Genomic DNA, 24709 nt, shown 5'->3' with positions numbered 1-24709 from the left:
AAAATATTACACACTATTTTGGTTGAACTCGTCTGCTGACAGCGGTTTTGCCCAAAAAACAGTTTTTTGTCGAAACTGAGTTACAAACGTTATGTTGTGTAAAAAAATTCTCTTTCGAAGGGTCTAATGGACATTGCCATGAGATGGCAGCGCTCTAGATACAGCCGATTCTGAGATACAAATTTGGCAAAACAGATTCAGAAACACCATCTTGTGAAAAAGAAAAATTCGATTGGTCTTATCGACATTGCTATAAGACGTCATCGCCCTAGCTACAGCCGATTCTGAGATACAAATGTCAAAACTTTCAAACTCGTTTTTCTCGAATTTTTAGAAAAACAGATTTGGCAAAACCATTTTTAGCAGATGAACTGACAAACAAAAGTTTTGGCTCAATGATCAAATCATATGATTCTAGAGCATTTTAAGCTGTATTCAAAGTTCTTTTACATAATCCCCAGGCATTTGTTATGATTTTCCACGTTTTATTTTTTTTTAATTATTCAGCAAAGTTTTCTGTATTATTTTTTTAAAGTTAGATATAACCATATGATCACTTAGTTTCTAGAGTTTGAACACCCCCCCCCCTCCCCCCAAAAAAAATCGTGGGTACGGCCCTGTGTCTAGCATCCACTTTTGGAAAAACTACTTCTTGTCAAAAATAAATATTTTTTTTAGCTGTATGGAAAATTTTTGGAAAACGAGTTTGATTTAAAACATCCATAAAAACGACCTAATTCAGTTCTGGATTAAATGAGCTAACGATACATTGATGCTTGATACCTAGAGAATTTTCAGAATGACAAACAATATACTGAATATGGATATGCTGATCTAAAATTGCTATTCTGATATTTTTCAAAAATTTCTAAGAAATCAGTAATAAGACATTCTATGCTAGATCCTAAATTTTGCAATGACACAAGAATAAAACACTGCTCATATAGTATAAAACATAAAATATTAATGTATCTATTAATATATCAAAATATTAATATTAATATGATCTTTCTAGGATGTCACTAGAGTAAATGTCCTAAAAATCAAAAAACAAAATTTGAGACGAGTAATTCACAATTGGTTCGAAAAATTTGAAAATGGAGTTCTGCCAAACCGTTCAGGCGAAGAGGCTAGCTGCATCAAAGCTAGAGCACCGTCAACATCATTCTCTGATAAGCTTTCATCAACTGATGTAACCAATCCCTTTTTGGCAACCATTAGCACAGAAGGTCTATAATAAAAGAAAACGAGAACTGAGCCATTTGAAAATCAATTACTTCAGAGGGAATGGCACAAAAAAGAAATTCAAAAAGACTGCCTGAATTAAGTTCACTAGTTTTTTTAATGTATTATTATTTTTTACTATTCTTCTTTTTGAGAAAAAAAAAGGGTTTCTCCTTTTAATATGGGAGACATGACAGGCCACTATTAAGACCACCACAAACAGGGCTTCATGTGGTGGAAGTACGCCTTTTATTATGGGAAAGACAATTTTTCATTGAATGGTTTTCTGAAGTATATGGTAGTTTGAAGTGTCTCCAGTTTGGCTGTTATTTAATAATAATAATAATAATAAAGTAACGTCTAAGGTTTAAAGCAAATTTTTGTTAAAAGTTAACGTCACTGAGAGTAGTGGAGCTAAAAAAAAGAAGCCCAATCATATGAAAAATATTTAGAACTATGAAAAACATATTCAGAATCTGGATATTTTAGATAGGGTGTACCCCTTCATTTCTGAATTCATGCATGTATATTGCATTATTATATTACGGGAACTATTCCTCGTAAACTGTAGAGATACATAAAGATACGGAAATGGCTATAATCTGCCCGATCAGGCCGATTACAATTTTGGGAAGAATACTGATAAAGTAGGAGGAGTATGTCTTACTAGAGCTTGAAAACTACATCAGCAATGGAACTTTCAACCAACGTTTTAAATTACTTTAGCTGCTTTGAAAGGGCATAACATTAAACGAAGCAGATGGCAAGTTTCAGCTTAAAATTCTAGCAGATCACACGAGAGCTCAACCGACGTTTTAAGTTATTTAAGCTGCTCTAAAAAGGCATAATATTAAACGAAGCAGATGGCAAGTCTCAGCTTAAAATTGTAGCAGAGCACACCAGAGTTGGTCTTACCAACCGACGTTTTAAGTTATTTAAGCTGCTCTAAAGAGGCATAATACTAAACAAAGCAGATGGCAAGTTTCAGCTAAAAATTCTAGCAGAGAACACCAGAGTTGGTCTTATCAACCAACAGTTTAAGTTATTTAAGCTGCTCTAAAAAGGCATAATATTAAAAGAAGCAGATGGCAAGTTTCAGCTTAAAATTCTAGCAGAGCACACCAGAGTTGGTCTTATCAACCATCGTTTTGAGTTATTTAAGCTGCTCTAAAAAGGCATAATATTAAACGAAGCAGATGGCGATTTTCAGCTTAAAATTCAAGCAGAGCACACCAGAGTTGGTCTTATCAACCGATGTTTTAAGTTATTTAAGCTGCTCTGAAAAGGCACAACATTAAACGAAGCAGATGGCAAGTTTCAGCTTAAAATTCTAGCAGAGCACACCAGAGTTGGTCTTATCAACCGACGTTTTAAGTATTTAAGCTGCTCTGAAAAGGCATAACATTAAATGAAGCAGATGGCAAGTTTCGGCTTAAAATTCTAGCCGAGAACACCAGAGTTGGTCTTATCAACAGACATTTTAAGTTATTTAAGCTGCTCTAAAAAGGCAAAATGTTAAACGAAGCAGATGGCACGTTCCAGCTTAAAATTGTAGCAGAGCACACCAGAATTGGTCTTACCAACCGACGTTTTTAGTTATTTGAACGGTTCTAAAAAGGCATAATACTGAACGAGGCAGATGGCAAGTTTCAGCTTAAAATTCTAGCAGAGCACACCAGAGCTCATCTTATCAACCGACGATTTAAGTTATTTAAGCTGCTCTAAAAGGGCATAATATTAAACGATGCATATGGCAAGTTTCAGCTTAAAATTGTAGCAGAGCACACCAGAGTTGGTCTTATCAACCGACGTTTTAAGTATTTAAGCTGCTCTGAAAAGGCATAACATTAAATGAAGGAGATGGCAAGTTTCAGCTTAAAATTCTAGCCAAGAACACCAGAGTTGGTCTTATCAACTGACATATTAAGTTATTTAAGCTGCTCTAAGAAGGCATAATATTAAACGAAGCAGATGGCAAGTTTCAAAAAGGGCTCATGGAGGGCAACCAGCCCCCCCTCCCCCACGTCAATCACTTCCCAGAACAAATCCAATCAAAATTTTGAGATAGCCATTTTGGTCAGCGTAGTTTAAAGGTCCGGAAATTATGACTTTGAGGGTGGTCGTATAAGCATCGGAGGGGTAAATAGCTATGAAGACCCCACTGCCTTTCCATCACAAACATCAAAAACAAGAAGAACAATAGAGAACCCGCCTTATTAGCAATGACCTAGGCATAAAGCAGGTAGTTCGAGAAGAAATTGAAACCAGACTTAAGATTAATAATAATATTTCCTTGAATAGGGATTTGGGGGAATATTCACTAAATCGTCTATACACAAATTCAATTAGAACGATCTTACAAAAAAAAAAAAAAAAAAGTAGACATTAACACAGAACCAGTTACAAAAAGACCTTTGAGATTAGCTGCCAAAAAGGCAAGATTAGCTATAAAAACGTGTTTTTAATTATTCTTCTTTTATTTCAATGACTTGCCTTGCTTCACGTCACTTTATTTATCAGTCCTGGTTGAACTTCGCTGAAGTAAGGATGCTGGGACTGTTTTAAAAATTTCATTTTAATTTTAACGATCATTTGTTGTTTTGTTGTAAATCTCTTTTCTTTTATATATTTATGTTTTGCTGAGGACAGCCCTTGGACATAGGGCCGAAATATTCATTCAAATTAGAATTCCACTGTCTTACGAAAAGAACTCCCTATCGTTCTTCTTGTTTTTGATGCTTGTGACCTCGGAGGGGGCGCATTTGATTGGTAATCAGAAGTTCTACTGGCGATATAAAAAGTCAAAAGTGATTGGAGGTCAACCACCCCCACCCTACACCAATCATTTCCCAGAACACATCCAATCAGAATTTTTGAGATAGCCATTTTGTTCAGCATAGTTGAAAGATCCAGAAATTTTGTCTTTGAGGATGACCCCCCATGGTCCTCAGGGCAAGGGTTGTAAGTTACGCCCTGGGGGCATATAAGGTTTTTTTTTGATGAGAAGTTATAATGCTCTTTTTAAAAGTCAAAATGATCAGAGGGCAAATACCCTCCCCCCTCACACATACGTCGTGTTTTCCCAAAACGCATCTGATAGAAATGTTAAGATGGTCTTTTGTTGCTGTAGAAACTTCGAAAAGGGCTCATTCGGTTGGAAATTAAAAGGGCTAGTGCCCTCTTCAATTCAAAAGTAAATGGAGGGCAACCATCCCCCCCCAAGCCCATCATTTCCCCAAACACGTCCAATCAAAATTTCGAGATAGTTATTACCCCTTCCACACTACTCAGGGCAAGGGTTGTAAGCTATGCCCCAAGGGTATATAAGGTTTTTATGGAAAGGATGGTTGTAAAAACTTTGTAGGGGCCTCATTCGATTGTAAATCGGAAGTTTAAGTGTTACTTTTAAGAATCAAATTTATCGGAGGGTAGCAATACCCCCCACGACATATTTTCTCCAAATACATCCGATAGAAATTTTGAGATAGCCATTTGTTCAAAAATAGTTCAAGATCTCATAACATGGTCTTTGGGTTTGACACAACCCCCCAGAGTATAGGGTAAGTGTTGTAAGTTATACCCAGGGGGCATGTAAGGTTTTTATGAAGGGGTGGTATTGTGAACTTTAGAGGAGGTTCATTTCATTGAAAATACATAGCTCTAGTTCTATTTTAAGAGTCAAGCGTGATGGAAAGAAAACAGCCCCCCCCCCTCCCTGATATCCTCTTTTTCCCTAACACATTCGACCGAAATTGTGAGATAGCCATTTTGTAACCACAGGTCCAAAGATAATATAACAATGTCTTCGGTAATCCAATATAAGAAATATTTAGGCGGACGTTGAACTAATTCAAAACAAACTATGAGGTGTCGACTTTCAAAAAGGTGACAAAGCAATATCTCAAGAACAGCTTATATTATTAAGTTAGAACTTTAAGAGTAAGTTGTGGGGGATTTTGACCTAGCCAGAAGGTACTATGTGTATACTATTAATACCACAGCTAAAATTACTGTAACTAATGACACTAAGGGTATTAAGATGGAGCATTTATGAAGCGTTTAGAGGGAGTTCCAATTGAGCGAAAAAAAACTGTGTGTATGCAGGTTTTCAAAAAGACGTATAAGCAATATCATGGGCAGCATCACTCTATAATAGCTAGAAAATTCCATTGAAATATTTAAAGAAGGTAATTCGATTCAAAATAAAAAGTTCTAGTGTCCTTTCTAAGAGTAAAAAGAGATTGGAGGGCAATCAGCCCGTCTCTCAGGCCGATTTATTTCCCAAACACATCTGATCAAAATTTTGAGACAACTATTTTGTTCAGCATAGTAGAATGGTCCAGCAACTATGTCTTTAGGGATATTGGGCATGTCAGCCCCCCCAAATTACGAAATTGGCCAATTATGGTTTAAAGTAAATGCTGATTTAAAACTAAATAAAAACGAATTGGGGTTGAAAATAAGACACTTCAGCAATATATCGACAACGACTGGGGGTATTAAGTTGAAGCTTTTGGGGCTACTACTATTACTACTTCTGCTCTTACCATTTAAATAAATACATAGAGTGTAAGTTATCCAGGTTATCAAAATGCTATGATAGAATCTTTTGGGAATAATATTAAGTCTTATGTTTTCAGGTCAACTTGAGGAGATATAAAATCAAATTAAAAAAATACTATTTGTGTCATTGCTAAAACATACAAATAGCAAGCCAAACTGTGGATTCTTATAGAAAAAAAACGAAACGATATAAATTTGTTTTTTCACGAAAATGACTATGCCAATAAAAACGAACAGAATTTAATTTAAAAAAGCTTTCCGCAAAACAAATTTTTCAAAGAAAAGTAAAGAGTTCCATTAAGCCAAAAATTGGCAGAAATGAAGTCAAGTAATTGTCTAAGCGTAAAACTACCACAAATCACTATCAATAAACAAATGAAACTCAAGACAAACAGAAATTAGAATAAATATCCGAGTCAAACTCGAAACGAGCAAAAATTAACATTAGTAGGGCTGATAACCCCCATGCCGTCTCAAGACCAGAGCATAATTAGCACTTTACTGAAAGCAAATACGTTTAAATGTTTTCAGTTGTTTTTACTCAAATAAATAGAAAAAATTTAAGACTTTAAGGAATAAATATCAGTATAGGTAAACTCAACTGACAATCCACGGTCATTTTTTTTCCAGTAAAGCCTAAATTATGTTCTGGTCTTGAGAAAGCATGGGGGTTGTAAGCCCTAGTACCATAATGTTAATTTTTGCTCGTTTTGATTTTGACTCGGCTTTTTATTCTAATTTCTGTTCGTTTTGAGTTTCATTTATTTGAAGATAGTGATTTGTGGTAGTTCTATGCTTGGAAGATTATTTGACTTTATTTCTATCCATTTTTGCTTAATGGAGCTCTTTACTTTTCTTTGTAAAACTTATTTTGTGTAAAAAGTTGTTAAAATTAATACAAATATAAGGCAGCGTCATTCAGCCGGGGGGGGGGGGGGACTGCATAGCTTTAAAGCCCCAAAAGAGCCTATATCTAAATCCAAATCTAGGAAAAAATCTAGGGGGCATCTGCTCGCCACCCCTTCCCCTAGACCCATCTTAGGTCTATTCATACCTAAAACCCAAGATTTTCTAGATTTTTCATTTTTTTGTTAAAATTTTTTTGAATGTTTGTAGGACTGTAGCACATTTACGCCAAAGCTGCAACGTTGAGACATGGATATAGATAAGTAATGCTAAATAGTTAAATTTGACAAGGCCTTTTGTCCATAAAAACTTAAACACTTAACTATCTATTGATTACTAAAGACAACTACATCGTTAAAGGAAAGCTACACATTCTTAAGCTGTTTGGCTTTTTTTCTTTTTTTTTTGGCACCTGTTATTACCAAAACTAGATAGTTCCATATGAATGTCTTTTCCACCAAAAACTAACTTTTTAAATTTTTTCTAATTTCTTAAGATAAATGCCTAATTTTTAAAATAAATATCTAGATGGTTGTATAAATCAGATTTTATTTTCACTGCCCTTGGTACTTTGAACAATATCCAACATTTTTTTTCTTTCATGCAAAATTTTTAATATTTTACTAATTGTACTTGCCATACATAGGAAGCCTGACTTATCTCAGTTTTGGTAATGTAATTCCATAAACATTTTGAATCTAGTAGTAAAAGATCTTTGCTAGACCTTCTCTCAATATTTTAAAGGCACTGAAATAATTGAACAATTTCATTTAAACAACTAAATATTATAATTACTATTTAATTTAATTAATTACAATTAATTAAATAAGTTAATTATTATTGTATAATTAATGTTTATGAATTAATTATAATTTAATTTTTTAAACAAAAATAACAAATAATTTAAACAACAAACCTGTTGCTGTCATTCGTATGATCAATTATTGTGAACTAATTATAATTTATTTTTTTTAACAAAAACTAACAAATAATTTAAACAACAAACCTGCTGCTGTCATTCTTATGACTGGACAAGTCCATAGCAGAATCCTGTTCAGAATTCACTTCCTTAAGCCATCTTTTCTTCAAAGCAATTGGTGTTGATGTTGCACATGAGTCAGTTCCACCAAGCCCAATAATAGGGGATAGTAAATTTCTATCATCAAACATAGAATCATTAATGGTTATATTTAAGGGTGTCATATCTAAAGATCCAATTGAGAGCCTTGATGTATCCAAAAGATCCAGGTCATTGGTTTGTGAAACAAAACCAGAGTCAATATTCATTTCTTTATGCTTGAAAGGGTCAAGAAACTGGTTATAATGTAAATTAGATGTTTCATTCACTCGTACAGCTAAAGGACTGGAAGTATAATTGGGCCCAAGTTTTGGAGCTTTTACTATTCTTTTAGAATCAATGTTTTCCTGGTCCGAACCACTAGGCAACACTCGCTTTCTAGATCGACTTTCCTGCAAGTTTTTACTTTCCTGTAAGTTTTTGGGCATTCGTTCCAACTGTTTTATTTTATACCTGAAATGAAAATGCAATTAACAACTATACTAAAATATTTTCAAAATAAGAAACGAGCCAAAGAGATTATATTCACAGATTCACAGATCCCATGTACTGTGAATACTTACCCGCCGAAACCTAAATCGAAGCTCGTGAGTGACTGGAAAAAGGTCTCCCGCCCTGTATTCCAACAAAAGTGTGCCGAAATCCTCGGAAAAATTAAGGTTCCATTTCATCTGCTCCAGTAGAATGGTGACTTACCTGATATTGAAATAAGACTGCAATTGGACCTTTATTTTGCCTAAATATGTCCACACGTTAAAAATAGCTAAACGCCCAGTTGTTCCAAGTTTTGAGTTGCACCACATCTCTCGAGCACAAGGATAGGTTCTAAACTCTGAGTTAGCTCATATTAAGGTTGTGACAATGTTTCGGCTGCAGAGTCGGCATAAATGTAAAATGCCTAAAAGTCTTGCAGTCAATCAAATTCGTATTTTTACTAGACGGAAATTTGCAAAAGAACTGCGTAGACATCGTAGTGCTTTATAACATGAACCTGTGTCGAAAATCATGGATAATCCTAATCTGATTTGGAATCTGCGTGCAAAGCCTGCTGAGTACAATAATCCGAATGCCAGTGAGATTGGTGAGAAAGTATGGGTTCATTATTTTAGTGGGGAATTTGCAGCCCCAGATGAGTCGAAAAACCAAATGTTTTGAGAGCAACTAAGTCCCCTCCTTACTAAAGAGTTAAATTATTTTGTTGTCAACAGTAGTCAAACCCTGGAATTTTGAAAAAAATTAAACAAAAAATCGTCAAGTGGTGCTGATAAAATATGTGCACATCATCTATTGAATGGTAGTCCCCTTTTATATGATCATCTTGCAACTGCTTACCAGATTATTATGACGCATGGTGTTGTACCAGATTTATTTAGCTTAGGATCCATAACGCCTGTACTGAAAAAGGGAAAACCCGCAACAGAACCTTCGTCTTATAGACAGATAACTATTTCCTCTGTTTTTTGCAAGCTTTTTGAATTGTTAATAATAGGTGACATTAGGAAGTGTTGCAAGGCCCCTCCCCACCAGTTTCGTTTCCAGTCAGGAATGGGATGCGCTCACGCGTTAAATGTTGTAGCAAATGTTCTGTTAGATGCGCAGATTTCTAATGAATCGCTGGCTATTGGCGAATACGACGCACGCGCGCATTTGACTCGGGCATACATGCACAGATAATGTTAGAATTACGGAAAAATGGTGTCGACCCAGCTATTGTTCGACCTCTTTATGATCTGTATCGCCAACTAAATGTGTGTTTACGCATTCCTAATGCAGAATCCACAAGGAAAATCCCTGTAAAAAAAGGTATAAAACAGGGTGCGATTTCTTCACCAGATTTGTTCAATAATAGTATTTCCGAGGCGCAGTCCAAAGTCACTACAAGCTGTATTCTAAGAGGAATAGATGTGACCATAGTTGCTTTTGTTGATGACACCTCGAATTTTTCTCGGCAAATAGCATCCCTAGAAAGTAATTTTGATATCCTGTCATCTCAGTATGGTGATATTGGCCTTAGTTTTAATGTATCAAAATCGGAAGTAATGCTGTTTAATTGGAATAAATCTGTTCTACCTCACATTCAACTAGGATCTCTGTCTATTGAGCCTGTAAAGTCACTAGTATACTTGGGACTGCCCATCGGAGACACACTGTCATCTACCCGTTCGCTAATCATCACACATATAGAGCGTAAAATTAGAACTGCGAATGGGGCCCGAAGAGAAATCGTAATAGGTTTTCACTGGCTATAATTTACAATGCTGTCGCGCAGCCACATATATTATATATAACACCATTTTGGAAACTTCTGCGTAAAGAAGATAAATTTAAAATCCATAGAATTTTCTTCAGATATTTGAAGTTTCTGCTGCAAGTTCCACTGAGAACGAGTAATTCGTACCTGATCCGGCGATATGCAGTAACTGATTCATTTTCTGCAGTTAATCAGTTGCTTGATAAGTATTGTGCTAAGTTGGAGGGTAGCAGCCATCCTTGGCTACCTCTACTCTCGTCACTTTGATTGATGTGTATTTGCTTTGTCTGTACCATTAAGTGTATGTTTTTTTCTCTTTTCTGCTGTTTTTTCCATCAATTTCTGTGTTTATGATGGGTTTAAAATAAATTCAATTCAATTATGTTTATTTTTAAAGGGAGATTTCTCCTCCTTCACTACGGATCTAAGGAGTAAGCGATAGACAGATTTAGAGACAAGGAAAGGGAGAGAAACAGGGATAAGGGATGCCAGTGGCATAACTAGGCAAAGGCGGATCTAGAGCAAAATGCTGGGGGAAGGGAGAAGACGCCAATATGACAAGGGCACCAATAATTGAACAAATTGACAAATTTATTTAAAAAAAGGTAAAAAGAGAAAAAAACGAATAGGGCAGCAGAAAAATCTTGAGAGGGGCTTGCCGCCCCACCCCAGGGATCCACCCCTGTAACTAGGCGGACAAAGGGGGAGAGGGGTACACTTATCTCCAGGCGCAGCATTTAGAAAAACGCATTTTTTTTGTAATCCTCAGGACATTTGTTAAAGAGGTGCAAAGCATTGCCCCTGTATGGCAAAAGAACAACCGGAACTCCTAATGGTGATTAAGAAAGAGAGAGATGCAGAGAGCAAGAGAGAGAGAGAGAGAGAGAGAGAAAGAAAGAAAGAAAGAGAGAAAGAAGAGAGAGAGAAACTTGCCTTTCTAACCACTCAGCCACTTCTTCTGTTTCTGGTTTAATAGATATAGTCATTGTTTCCTCACTTCGATGTACCCCAGCATAGATATGATCAGAACAATGTCTGTTGGCATGAGTAAATCGGACACCACACCTTAAAGATAATGAGGGTATGAATACACCAAGGGGCGAATCTAAATCCTTTTTTTTTTAGCTCAGGAATATCAAAAGATTTTTCCCATGGTCGGAATATCCTGTAGAGTAGATTCAATCTTTTTGCCAACAAGGTTGAATATTGAAAATTAGTAAGGAGTCTAAGTTAAGTAAAAGTAACCAAAGAAGTAATAAAGCCTATGCATAAATCCAATACTATGGTCACTGCCATTTTTTTAGCATTATGTTTTATGCTAAGTACAAGACATTGGTATCAATAATAGCAAACATAGGTAAATCACTAACCCACTTACTTCAAAAGTTATTGGCCTGAAGCACAGATGACATTTTCTTTTGTACATTCAACTTCATAAACATACTAAAAAGTCCAAGTTCAGAAAAAACCCAAAATAAAGTTGTTTTATTAGAGGAGGAGGAGGGGAGGGGGAGTAATGGATTTGCCAATCTTTCTCTTAGTCTGCAGTGAAAATACCAAGTGCAGAAATTAAATTCCTCTTTAGAAGCCTTGAAATCTATCTTAATTCTAATGGCTGAATTTCCAAACATTGTTAAACTTGATTTGCACATAATATCTCATTCACAGAAGAGAGCAAGAGAGAAGGACAGAAATAAGCAAGAATAACTTACCCTTCCACATTGCAGACAAATGGTTTTTCACCAGTATGCAACCGTTGGTGAGTTTTCAGCTGACCACTTTGTTTAAAAGATCTGCCACATTTTGGATAATCACAAACATAGGGCTTTTCGCCTACAAAACATAATACCAATAGATAAAACACAGAAGTAATCTAAAAGGTCAGGAAGCAATTTAACTGAGAGGTTGAGGTGGCAAAATCAGTTTTTCACAGACAAGAGACAAATATCCAAAATTATAAGCAAGGCATTTTTCAAGAATCAAAGTTATTTGACACAACAAAGATATGATAGCAATTTTCTACCTTTATAAATTGACTGGGTTGAAAATTGAATAAACAAATAAAAATTGAATATTTAGCTCTTGAATATCAGAAGTTTCAACTAGTTTTACTGAAAATTTTTTGGATTAAGTTCAAATATATTTTTTAGCAATTGCTCTATTTTATCCCATACAAACTTTCTTAAGCAAGGTACTTGGTGGGTCAGGGCTGTCTCCATGGGACTCCCCCCCCTGAAAAAAAAATTGTACAAAGCATAAAAACATAAGAAAAATCCACATAAAATTTTTTTGACAAGTTTTTAAAGTTTTTTGGCCTCATCCCCAACAAAAATCCTTTGTAGGCCCTTGCTGTGGGTGCAACAAATATTTAAAATATTTTCAATTAAGAAATGTTACATGAATTAGTGAACTAATTTGCATGCCATGGCCCTCTCCATTGTTCACTACCCATGCCGAAATAATGCATCACCCCAAACTAAATGAGGAGAAAAAGGGATAACAGAAGCCTTATATACAAGGTTTGTTTTTTAGTTAAAGTCTGTTTGGTCATAAATACACAACAAATGATTATTTAAAAAAAATTAAATTTATTTTCAAAAAGTACATACTTTACTCTATTTAACAGCATAGTTGCCAAGTTTGTTGTAACACTTATCATACCTCTCAACTAATTTTAAAGTAAACTCTGTATAAAAGCTTGTCACCTGTTCTGCTAACCAGGAATTTGCTTCTGTTTTTACATTGTCATAATCATTGTAATGTTAGCCACTGAGGTATTTCTTGAGGTGTAGAAATAGATGGTAATCACTTGGTGCAAGATCAGGACTGTATTGTGGATGATCTAAAACTTCCCAGCCAAAACTGTAATAACTCTGCAGAGCTGTCTGAGGGTTAGGCAGTATGCTTCTGCATTGATAGTGGTTCCCCTGTTGCATGAAGTTGACCAAGAAAACACCATGACTATTCCCAAACACTGACACCATGATTTTGTGCTGGGAAAGAGGATGTTTGGCCTTTCAGGGGGAGTATGTGTGTTTCCATTCCATGTTCTGTTGCCTTGATTTGGGTGTGATATATGAAACCCATGTTTCATCTCCAGTTCAACTGGTTGTCACCTCAGTGGCAACCGTTAAAAAGATGACAACAACATAAAACAGCAGTGAACTCTTGGTTATTGGAGCTGGTGGCAAGTTCTTATAAAGACCTCACTTTAAAAATAGTTGAGAGGTATGATGATAAGTGTTTCAAAAAACTTGGTAACTATGTCAAAAAATAGAGTAAAGTATGTACTTTCTGAAAATAAATTTACTTTATTGAAATAATCTTTTGTTGTGTACTTATGTTTAATTGGACCAAACATGCTTTATATTTTAGCAAACCAAGTTCACTACTGTCACTTTGGTTTAAAGTTCTCTTCTGTTGCAAATGAATGAATACTTGAATTCAGGATAAAATTATGATTCTAGAGATATGCCCCTTTCCTAGCTTTCTCAATATTGTGTTAATCAGAAAACTTACTGAAACTTTCAGGAGTGCATCTATAGCCCTTAATAGGGCATAGGAAGGTATTTTCAAGCTTCTATTTCTGCCATTTTCCTTTTTTTATGGCTCTCATGGAAAATGCTTAAGTTGTCTTTGGAAATTAGTATTTATTTTGGACAGTAAAACTTACTTCAAGCTTAGCTTTAGAACATTTTTATGGACTGTAGTCCTTGAAAAATCAGTTCCCAGGCTGTGATCTAGTTTCTAAGCCAAATTTAAATCTTTTATTTGGAGTTAAGACAAATTCTCAATTTTTTTTAGTAGCTGAATCCTCAACCAGGAAGTAATAAGCAACCAGAACAAAAAATCATCCCTGTAGAAAAACATCATCAAATATAACAAGGAAAAAAATCCTTAACTTGCTCCAAGCTGTGATTTAAGGTAATGATAATTACTAATATGCTGTAAAGTAGGACTTAAAAAGTACACAGAAGTATACCAATACACAGAATCAAATTGAATCAGTGTTGACAAGGTAACAGATAATTAATAGTACCCATTGCAATAGGACCCAGCCTGCACTTGATTTCAGCCAGCTTGCTAAAATCAAGGTAAACCAAGGATTCAATTTGCATTCTAATTTATTATTGTTATTATTTGTTAATTTAATTTTTCACTGTTATTAGCAAGTCTATTCTAAGGTTATTTTCAAAATTGCAGAATTGAACAGACCTGATTAAATGATGTGCCTTGTATTGGCAGATCCTTACCCAGTTTTGAAAGCCCATTTAAAGCATATTTTCAATGTTGTAGATTTAAAACAATTTTAAGCCTAAGGTTTTCTTTGCCATTGGCTGGTTTGGCAAGCACATTTCAAGTTAATTTCCAAAAGTACAACTTTAAATCAAGGTGAAAACTGGGCAACAAGCAGAATAAAGCAAACTTGTTTGTTTAAGTTTTTTTGTCTTATTTTGCAAGCTTATTCAGCCAAATTTGAAAGATTCCTAAACCATGGAACATCCATTAGGCTAAACAGTAAAAATGTAGATGAGGTTCTTTTCTATCTTGAAAAAGAACTAGGTCTGTGTTAGGAGATTGAAACATTCATGAATGAACTCAATGAGCTAAAATTATCCCATAGCCTACAGAGTTGTTTACAACATCATAGCTTACTCCTTTCCCTTTTTCTAAGATTTAGGCCTAGTTGTCTTATAGGAACAGGTCTGCCATATAATAGGCCCTACCTTTTTTTAACACAGATTTTCTTTTATTTTCACACTGAGTCTGCTTTTCTATGACTCTAAATTATAAAAACAATTCCTAGCCTATGATTCCAGTCTGATTAAGGTCTTGTTTTTTTCTAATTTATAACATACTTTTCTGAATTCTTACAACCTTGAGCTAAGGCATAGCCTAAACCAGTAGTCTAGGCTATTTAGCAAATAAATTAAAATTTTGAGGTTTCATTTAACTAGGTCTAAAACTTCTTACCTGTATGGGTTCTTTTATGTGCTTGGAGTGATTTTTCCCTAGGAAATATCCTGCTGCAAATGGGGCATTTTATAGCATTAGAATTTGACTCTGCAGATCCTGTCTGCATTAAAATATTGATCAAATCAGCTCTTGGTCTTCCCCTTTTGGCTTTTATATTAACTGATTCTTGAACAAGTTTCTTCACTGCTGGTGCTTTCCAGACTGGTTCTTGAGAAGACTGTTCATACAAATTAACTGTGCCTTCTATAAATATGAGGGAATTCCTTGGGTCAGCATTTTCTTTCATAGAAAATTTGTTATCCTCATCATAATTAGTCTGAAAGTAATGCAAGTTATCTTGAAATGGTTCTAAAGTACTACACCTTAACTGTTCATGATAGTCTGCATATCCCACTTCTTCTTTCATAGGCCTAATGCTGTTTTTATCAATTTGATTTGTGATGGGGCCACAGTTAATTTCAATTGTATGATTTTCAGCTTTATTCCTTCTGTCTTCATATATTAGCAGCTCTGCACTAGGCTCTGAGTTAGAATCAAGCACTAGAGAACGAGGAATTACACTTCTTGTTCTATGGAAGAGGCTTCTAATATTTGGGAGCATTCTGCCTCTGGAGTTAGGAGATGTATAAATACCATTATTTTTGCCATAAGCATAATTTGATTCTTCTTGTCTACTTTGATCCATCACATGCAAATTTAGTTAGGCTATCTTTGATTAAGTTGGGCTTTATTCAAAACAGACAGCTAGAAGCTCATGAAATCGCCTTGTTTTTATAACTTGATTAAGAATCTTTACACAGATTTTAAGATAATTTAATGTTTCTGAAATGAAGCCTTTTGACGATTACGCGGTTAAAGTGAACAAACAGGTTTTAAAGAGACATGAATGACTTTTAAAGTCAATGCCGCGAAATTTTTAAATTAAATGTTCTGCGCTAAAAAGCAATATTTAGGGTACAACTATTAACTTGATAAAATAATTATTAAAATAAATGTTAAAAATATTTTTAAATTAAAGAGACGAAAGTCTTTGATTTTGAGTTTTAAAAAATATATCAAGCAAATCCAAACTTTGAAGTTTTTTTAAGAAGAAAAATATTGTCAACGGCCATTTTTGAATGAGCAAATTGTGGAACGGCTTGAAGAAGCCCAAATTATCCAAATACATCCTTTTTAAGGAAACGAAGTCGAGGCCATGGAAGCCTCATACGGTGTGGGAATCACAAATAGATACGCTTTATTTATAGGCGAAGGAGAAGCAGATCCTTTGGAAGCTTTAAAAGCTCAAGAAAAAGATAAGAAATCAGAAGTGAAAAAAGTAGAAAAGAAAGATGTGAAAGCCAAGCCTGTTGAGCAGAAGGCTCAAGGTAAAATCCAGACTGCAACTGGTAAAACAATCAGTGAAGTTCAGAATAAAAGAGCTGATGTAAAACCCACTGAAAAGTTTGAGAGACAAGGAGCCCCAGCTGGTCAGGGTGAGTAAATAACCACATGTTATCTCTTATTTAGGTTTGGTTTTACTATGTTGATGTTAGTCGGAATAACAATTGTATAATGAGTGTTGAATAGTTTTGAAAATAGTATAGGCTATATAGGGTAAAAAACCAGTATCCAATTGAGCGAAATGGTGTAAAATTAAAACCCTCACATCTTGTTACCAAAGAGGAATTGAGAAGGATTGGGTACATTAATGAATAGCTAAAAGTCTAAGATATGCATCAATATGGTTATTATTCAGATTATTTAAGATCAACCACTTGAAAATATTAGTCTATTGACTTACCGGCAGGGACCTATTTTTGGGAATACCAATTATCCTATTTTGATGTATATATCCTTTTATTGTTTCAGTTTTATTCACATATTGGCAGAAAGCTGATTTTCTTCTGATTCTAGAAATGTAACTTTTATTGCTTGATATTTATTCTATAAATCACAAATATTTAAATATAATTTTTCTTTTCAATTGCTTTTCAAAACAGATGCTGACAAATCATTGGTTGAAATTGGACTAAGAAGGCGGGGTTCTTGTTACTGCCCTCACATTGCTTCATGTTGTAGCTAAAAGGGGTGGTCCAAAAACCCATTGCTATTTTTCCGGAATGCCAAAGAAAAGTGGTCTTTCCCAAAAAGAGGTACCCTAGGCTAGTAGTTGGCAACTTCTGAAGGGAACTTGCAAAACAAGTAGGGTAAGACACACAGTAGTCAGACACTTTAATCACTTTGAAAACTTTTTGACATTTAAACTACTCTAATTACTGTATTATACCACCTAGAAACTTAATTTTAGTATCAAAAAATTTCTGAAGAATTTCTGAACAAGTAGGTTACTAATTCAAATAGTTTCACTTGTACAGCGCCTCCTATTTTTGAATTTACTAACAAGTGACAATTCTGCCTAAACTTGGACATACAAACAGCTCATCGTAAATTGGTTATTAAAATAGTATAAAAGATTCTGTCCAAGAATAGGCGGGTGGCCGACTGCTGGGTGTCTTACCCTAGGGTAAAAAACTAGTAACTTAAACCCTCATATCTTGTCACAAAAAAGGAATTGAGAAGAATTGTATATAGCAATGAAAAGCTAAATATCTCAGCTACACATCAACATGGTTAGGCTATTAGCCTAGGCCTATTAGGCTAATATTACTTAAGATCAAACACTTAAAATTAATAGCCTAGTTTGTTGACTTACCTACAAGGACTTCATTTTGGAAAAGCCAGTTATCCTGTTTTGATGTATATAAACTAAACTTACAGGAACAGTGCCTCTTACTAGGATATCATATCCTGTTGTGGTGCTCTCTAATCTTTCTCAACATAGTGAGCCTAGTGCACAAAGTCACTTTTGTATGCTAGCCTATGTATTATGGATAAACACTTCTTTCTGTAGATGCTTGTCTAGACAGTTTTTGAAGCTGTTTAGAGTTGGTGCTGACACTACTTCTTCGGGTAATAAGTTCCAGTCTTTAGCTACTCATAGGCCTATATCCTTTTAGTGTTTTAGTTTTATTCACATATTAATAGAAAGCTGATTTTCTTCTGATTCTAAACATTTATTCTATAAATTGCAAATAATAAATAGGCTATAATTTTTTTTTTCAATTGCTTGTTGGAGCAGAGACCACATTTTTAATTTATGTTTACAAATTACTGGTGAAAATTTGAAGACAGGACTCTTGTTACTACCCTCATATTGCATCATGCTCTAGTAAAATAGGATAGATAAAAAAAACATACCACTGGTATCAGGATTTCATCCTGAGTCCAAATATAACACTCATTTCTGTCACAAATTCTCTCTTGTTTCAACCCATGTACCTGTAAATTCATCAACTGTGACAAAACAAGAACTAGAACAACAGTGACAGGCAGGAGAATGCATTTGAAATATATAATTTGGGCTATATATTTGCACATTAGGGGGGTTGGTGGTAAAGTATAGGTAATTTTTTACCAAATCATATTATTGACTTACAAATAAGGTTAATATACCTTAAGGTTATAATCATTTTTGTTGGGAATGAATTTTACCCCACCCCTATGTAGGCCTATAGCAATTCAGGGTATATATTTGCACATTAGGGGGGGTAAATTTTTATTTCTGATGTAAATTGGAGGTAATTTTAAACTTTACCCCACCCCCTAATGTGCAAATATATAGCCTACCCTGAATTGGTATATAGGGGTGGGGGTAAAATTCATTTCTGACAAAAATGATTATTGTATTTGAAAGGAGCATAAAAAAGGCATCAAGTGGTATATTCACTTTATTCATAAGTCAATAGGCCTAATGTGATTTGGTAAAAATTTACCAAAGTATATATTTGCACATTAGGGGAGTTGGGAGTAAAATTGAAGAAACTTAAAGAAGCTTATAAGTAATTTTGAAAATAATTTGCAACAGAAATGAATGTTATATTTGGACTCAGGATGAAATTCTGATGCTAGTGGTATGTTTTTTTGTCTATCTGATTAGTCTGTTACTATAAACCTTATCTATAAAATAGGGGTGGTCCTTCCCAAAAAGAGGTCTTTTACCCTAGCCTAGAAGTAGTAGGCTAAGCAACCATTAGAATTGTTATTTTATGCTCATTTCTAATACCATAGTCACTTCTCTGAGGATCCTATGCTACCTCTTGGTGGTCCTAAATATAGCTTTAATAACATATTTTCTTGGTACTTAGGCTATTTAGAATCCAGTAAACACACAAGAAGTGAAATTTTGTTAATGCTAGTGAAATAAAACAAAATAAGATGAAAATAAAATAGTTTATGAACAAATTTGGGCTATATATTTGCACATTTGGGAGGAGAGGGTGGGGGTAAAGCTTAGCATATATTAAATATGTAACCCCTGCCTAGGTACACTTTTTTGCCCCTTTAACCTCCAAAAAACAATTATGTATTAAAATTTACTATGTATATGAGAGGTTCACCCCCTAGTAAATACCTTGCTATTTATGCTATAAGTCTGAATTTTGTTTGAATCACAAAGGCTGTTTAATTAAAATATATAGCTCTTTTGAAAGTACTTAAAAAAAAACTCCAGCATAAAGAGGAAGGTATTGACTAGGGGGCAAACCCCCTTATATACATAATAATTTCTGTTTGTTTTAAGCTTTAATGTTGCTTCTTACTTTCAGTTGAAAAACTTGTTTTTTATTTAATTTCAGATTGTTTTTTTTAAATAAATGCTGGGAAATCCAGTGCCTCCTTCATAGAAATGTCCCTTCCCCAAGGAAACATCTCCCATGTAAGTGACCTTTTTTTGGTCACTTAAAAAGGGCACTAGAACTTTTAATTTCTGTTCAAATGAGCCCTCTCACAATATTCTAGGACTACTGGATCAATATGATGACCCCTGAAAAAAAACATGCATCCATGAGCTTTCTTCTGGCAAAATTCCACATTTTTGCAGATAGGAGCTTGAAACATCTACATTAGGGGTTTTCTGTTATGCTGAATCTGATGGTTTGATTTTCATTAAGATTCTATCACTTTTAAGGGGTGTTTCCCCCTTTCTTCAAAAATAAGGCAAATTTTTTCAGGTTCATAACTTGTGATGGGTTAGACTAAATTTGATGAAACTCAAAATTTTTGAAATTTGAAATTAGCATACAAATCTGATTCTTCTGATGTATCTACTGGTATCAAATTCCATTTTTTAGAGTTTTGGTTACTATTGAGCTGGGTTGCTCCTTACTTACAGTTCATTACCACAAACTGTTTGATTTGCTAATGTTGCTCCTTACTTTCAGTTGAAAACTTTTCTTTTTTATTTAACTTCACTAGGCAGTGGAAACTTGTTTTTTGTTAGGATCTTTGAGATTCTGTATGCAGTTCTTCTTGCATCTTTACCAGATTCTAAATAATTATCTATTTCTCTGTTAGGCTATTTGAATATAGTGGTACATCATAGGCCCAGTCCACCTCTTGTTGGAACAAGGTATCTGCAGTCTCACTTTGCTGTTTGTCTGAGCAAGGTTTCAGTTTAAAAACACAAGATTAGCCCTGTTTTCATTTTAACAAATCAATGCACTAACATCTTACATCTTTTGACAGAAAACAAGGTTAAATTTATAGCCTACTCTATCTTATAGGCTAATTTATTTAGCCTAGGCAGAAAGTGAATACATAACTTAGCCTAATTTCTTTTCTCTTTTCAAATATATTTGCTTCTGGGGCAAATTTCTTTTTGAGACCCTAGTCAGGTGCATTCAAGAATGTGTCACTATAAAACTGTCAAGTGAGACAAAATTGCCATTTGTAGCTAATTTAGGAAGGGTAATATTTTTTTTGTAATTGTTAAGAAAAGCAGCTCTTTAGAAATAAACATGCTAGAACAAAGAAACATTTTTATATTGTTAATTTTATGCTAATTTCTGTATTTTGGTTTGCATTTTGACAATTCATCCCCATAACCCCTCCAAAGATCTCATTTATCCCCAGGCTATATAGCCTAAATGAACTAGGCTAGCCCCTAAAAATGATAGAAATCTTAATTATAATATGTACCAAGTATCAATAAATCATATTTCTTTCTTTTTTTCCCATTTTCATGTTTTTAATCAGTTTTCATCAATTAGCCATGTTGTTATTATTATTATTTTTTTACATAGCCCAAGGGTTTAGAGACCATTAGAGAGGGGCTGGGGATGAATTTTTAAAAATACAAACAAAACCATGAAAATGAGCATAAAATTAGCAGTCTAAAAATGCCTCCATTTTTCTTCTAGCATGTCTTCTTCTGAAGACCTGTTATTCTTACCCTTGTCATTTTTTCCATTAGACTCAATAGTAAAATGTTATTTTGGTAAAATTTTCAATTAATTCACTAATGAGGTAGCTAAGAAAGAGATGCTCATTTGCATCAGAAAAGAACTTTACAACTGCCCCACCCTCTAAAATGCAATACATAGGCTACCCTGAGTTGTATATAGGCTATGCACTGGATTCTATGTAAATTACTCTTTTCTTCAAATTGATTCACAAGTTCGTCCAAATAATTAAAAATTTATTATATATGTGAAATTCAGGGTGTACATTTGCACATTAGGAAGTGGGGGGGTGTTGGTAAAGTTCTGATGCAAACATAATGTTACATTTCAATTCAAGATAAAATTCAAACTTAAAAGGTTTGTCTTTTTCTTAGCTATTTCATTAGTGAGTTGATCACACAATTTACCATAAGGTTATTTTGAAAACAATTTGCAGGAATTTTTAAAGACCCTGAAACCCATCTTGAGAAAGACATCACAGTAAAATAAAAAGTGAACTAATTGGAATCACCTTTGCTGAAAACCATATACAGGAAACTTACAGTCCCCACCTTGAACAACAAGCAAGATCACATTTTTGGTTGGGTAACACTGATCTTCTTTTTTTCAGTTGTCTTTTTCTTTTTTCTGGTACTCATCTGTTAGCCCGCACACATTTGAGAATTTGGATCTGTAAAGTCAGACAATAACTGGTTTGTATATGGAGACAATTAGCTTTGGCTAAGTGGAAACCTACATTGTAGCTATATTTTAATAAATATTTAGTTGGTATTTTGGTTAGGTTACATTTTGCATGCAGCGCTGCTGTACTTACACCGCCCCCCCCCCCCTAATGTGCAAATATACAGCCCGAATTATATGTATCCTGTCTATCTCCCTAGTATTTTAGCTGTTTCAACCCTGTACATGTATATCCAAATTCTGGAGTGTGTACTGGCTAACAGATAAGTACCTTTTTTTCAAGCAGTGCACTGAAACATCATAGAGTTGTTTAAGGGCTCATTTAAAATCTAATTTTATACATAGTTAGTTTTTAACTTTATATCATTCCAAAAACCATGAGACAAGGTAATACCTACCTTTTGTGGCCTCATTAAGGTCTAAAAATGGAATTTGCCCCTGAAGTAATTAATAAATTTGGGGAAAGAATAAAAAAGGCATCAAGTGATATATTCACTTCCCTCCTTGCTAAATTATATGAGAAATATAAATTTACCAAAAACGGTTTTAACAATAATCTATGATCTATAGGGCTATATAAGACCGTTAGGGGGTTTGGGGCTAGGGATGAATTGCAAAAAATATGAATAAAACCATAAAAATGAGCATAAAAAAGTAATTTGTTCTATCTGAAGAGTCACTGCTTTTAACCTTTGCCACAAAAAATGATAGTCTGTGAGCTACAAAATAACACTTTTGGTGAGGCATAAACAATAATCTGAGTAGAAAGTACTAGGATATTATATGCAAGATTATAGAACTGTGATTTTTAAGGTGACATTTTGCTATGTATGGTTTTCAACAATGGTAATTCTAATTGTGTACTTACTGTTTTGATCCTATATTATTTTCAAGGGATTATAGGCTCATTATTCATGTAAGTTTGCTCTCAAAACAACATTTTACTATACTATTAATTGAAACAATAATGATCATTCCTGAATCAGCTAGAAATGTTATGTTTTTGTATGTTCTTTACTAGGTTACAGCTGTTGCTGCAATCATGAGGATACAACAGTTCAACAGGTCTCAGGTGGTGATAGTGTGGTAAATAAATGTTTGAAATATGGTGGCTCTAAACTAAAGACAAGTTGCTGAAGATCATGAATATCATTTTAATAAAAACAGATGTCCAAGGATTTCAGGAAAACTTGAATTAAGCTTTTCTAAGAAAGGTGATAAAAATGAGGTTGGGCATATGCTTGATTTCTATAGGAATCAAATTGCTTAGTATGATAATATTAGTTAGCTTAAGAGATGCCTCAAGTAAGGTTTTAAGAGAAGAATTGTATTATTTTGGAAGGGGATGTGAGAATGAACCAAACTTCCACTTGTTGATTAATATTTTGAGATGATAATTTTCAGGCCTAGTTAGTTGTCAGTTGGATAAATTATCAAAAGCAGTGGGATTCAGCTGATAGAAAAGTTTAGTCTCACTCTTAAGGTCTTTAAGGTCTTACTCTCCTCTGATATGCCAGACAAGTATGTTAAAGTGACATCACCTAAAGAGTTATCACATATAAGAATAATATTGTCATATTTTTTAATAATTATCATTTTTGTAAATGATGTGGGTTAAAAATAAATTATTATTATTTATTATTGTTGTAGCTAAGATATGTGAGATCAGTGGATGGTTCAGTGTGGAATTAGAAGGTAAGGTCTGGGAAATCAGATGGTTCAATGTGAATCAGGTGGCAGTGTGGTATATTATCCCTGTTGATATGGATTATTCTGATGGACTTAATTGTAAGGATGATGATGTCAAAAGCTGCATGAGAATACAGTATCATATGGGATGGTAAAAATATCCTAGACTTGGATTATGCAGGCCATTTGATTGGCAAGGTGAACTTTTAGTAACATGAATTTTTGAGAGGAGAGATTGATAGTTCAGGGTGAAAAGATAGTTCTGAAAATTAGTATTAAGATGGCTGAGTGACTTAGACTGGGAATAAATCAAAATCTATGTTGGTGAAGTTAAATTATAAAAAGAAAGTTGGTCAAGCATCTAACATCCTTTACCTGGGTACTAGTAAAGTAAAGTTTCTAGTTAAGATGGCCTAAACAAACTTCTGGAAAAGGGTCTTTCCAGAATGATGTGCGACTTCGAGTGTGTTATTGATTTCTGGTTCTCTTGGGGACAACAAGGTTGCTGAAGCCCTGTTTTGTTGTCCTTTTTGTTTTCTCTTTAAATTATTCTATTTAATGATAGTAAGCTACTGGTTATGATCATGATTTTAGTATTTTTGCAGTGCAAAAAACAGAATCAGAAGAAAAGCTTTGGGTCAGACAAGTAAGATGTATAAGCTTTATCAACAAAACTGACATTTGCATTACCTGATCAGCAGATATTGGATGAGCCTAAGTCCAACATCTATCTACATTCTCTGTAAAACAGATTTTGGTTGTCAATAAAATTCTGGATTTAACTACCCCCCTGCCCCACCTCCCATCAAAGGCTACTCCAAAACACCCTTTACCTAAGCTGAGAAAAATTAATTAAGATACATTTCATGCAATAAGTAAGTTTTAGCAGTTGTAGGTGTAAGTTTTTAGATCACATTTTAAGTGGTGGCATATTGTGTTTTCAGAAAACAAAGGAAAAGAAGATCTATAGTAGCTTATCTGATGTCTCCAAATTAAGCTGGAGGAGTGATTACAAAATCTGGAGGATTTTATATATATATATATATATATATATATATA

At 34.3% G+C, this 24709-nt stretch overlaps 2 protein-coding genes across 2 annotated transcripts in view; one reads left to right on the top strand and one right to left on the bottom strand.

The window, feature by feature from the left end:
- Positions 1-622: 622 nt before the first annotated feature.
- LOC148944117 (uncharacterized) lies at positions 623-15889 on the bottom strand. The gene is made up of 5 exons (XM_089100225.1): positions 14997-15889; positions 11735-11855; positions 10956-11087; positions 7700-8224; positions 623-1231 (listed from the first exon to the last, which is right to left on the bottom strand). Exons 1-5 carry the CDS (start codon positions 15682-15684, stop codon positions 1072-1074), a joined length of 1626 nt encoding a protein of 541 aa, XP_088956351.1. The 5' UTR covers positions 15685-15889; the 3' UTR covers positions 623-1071.
- A 230-nt stretch (positions 15890-16119) lies between these two features.
- The window catches only part of LOC148944116 (uncharacterized), a 30577-nt gene continuing 21987 nt past the window's right edge, over positions 16120-24709 (top strand). Inside the window, exon 1 of the mRNA XM_089100830.1 lies at positions 16120-16474. Coding sequence (XP_088956956.1) covers positions 16195-16474 — 280 coding nt within the window. The 5' untranslated portion in view covers positions 16120-16194. The remainder of the gene's footprint in view (positions 16475-24709) is intronic.

The sequence above is a fragment of the Artemia sp. Qi Xiang Cuo genome, chromosome 14 (assembly GCF_049724085.1).
Source record: "Artemia sp. Qi Xiang Cuo chromosome 14, ASM4972408v1, whole genome shotgun sequence".
In the NCBI taxonomy this organism is placed as follows: Eukaryota; Metazoa; Arthropoda; class Branchiopoda; order Anostraca; family Artemiidae; genus Artemia; species Artemia sp. Qi Xiang Cuo.
The sequence above is the reverse complement of the archived record's forward strand: the minus strand, read 5'-3'. Positions and strand labels throughout refer to the sequence as shown.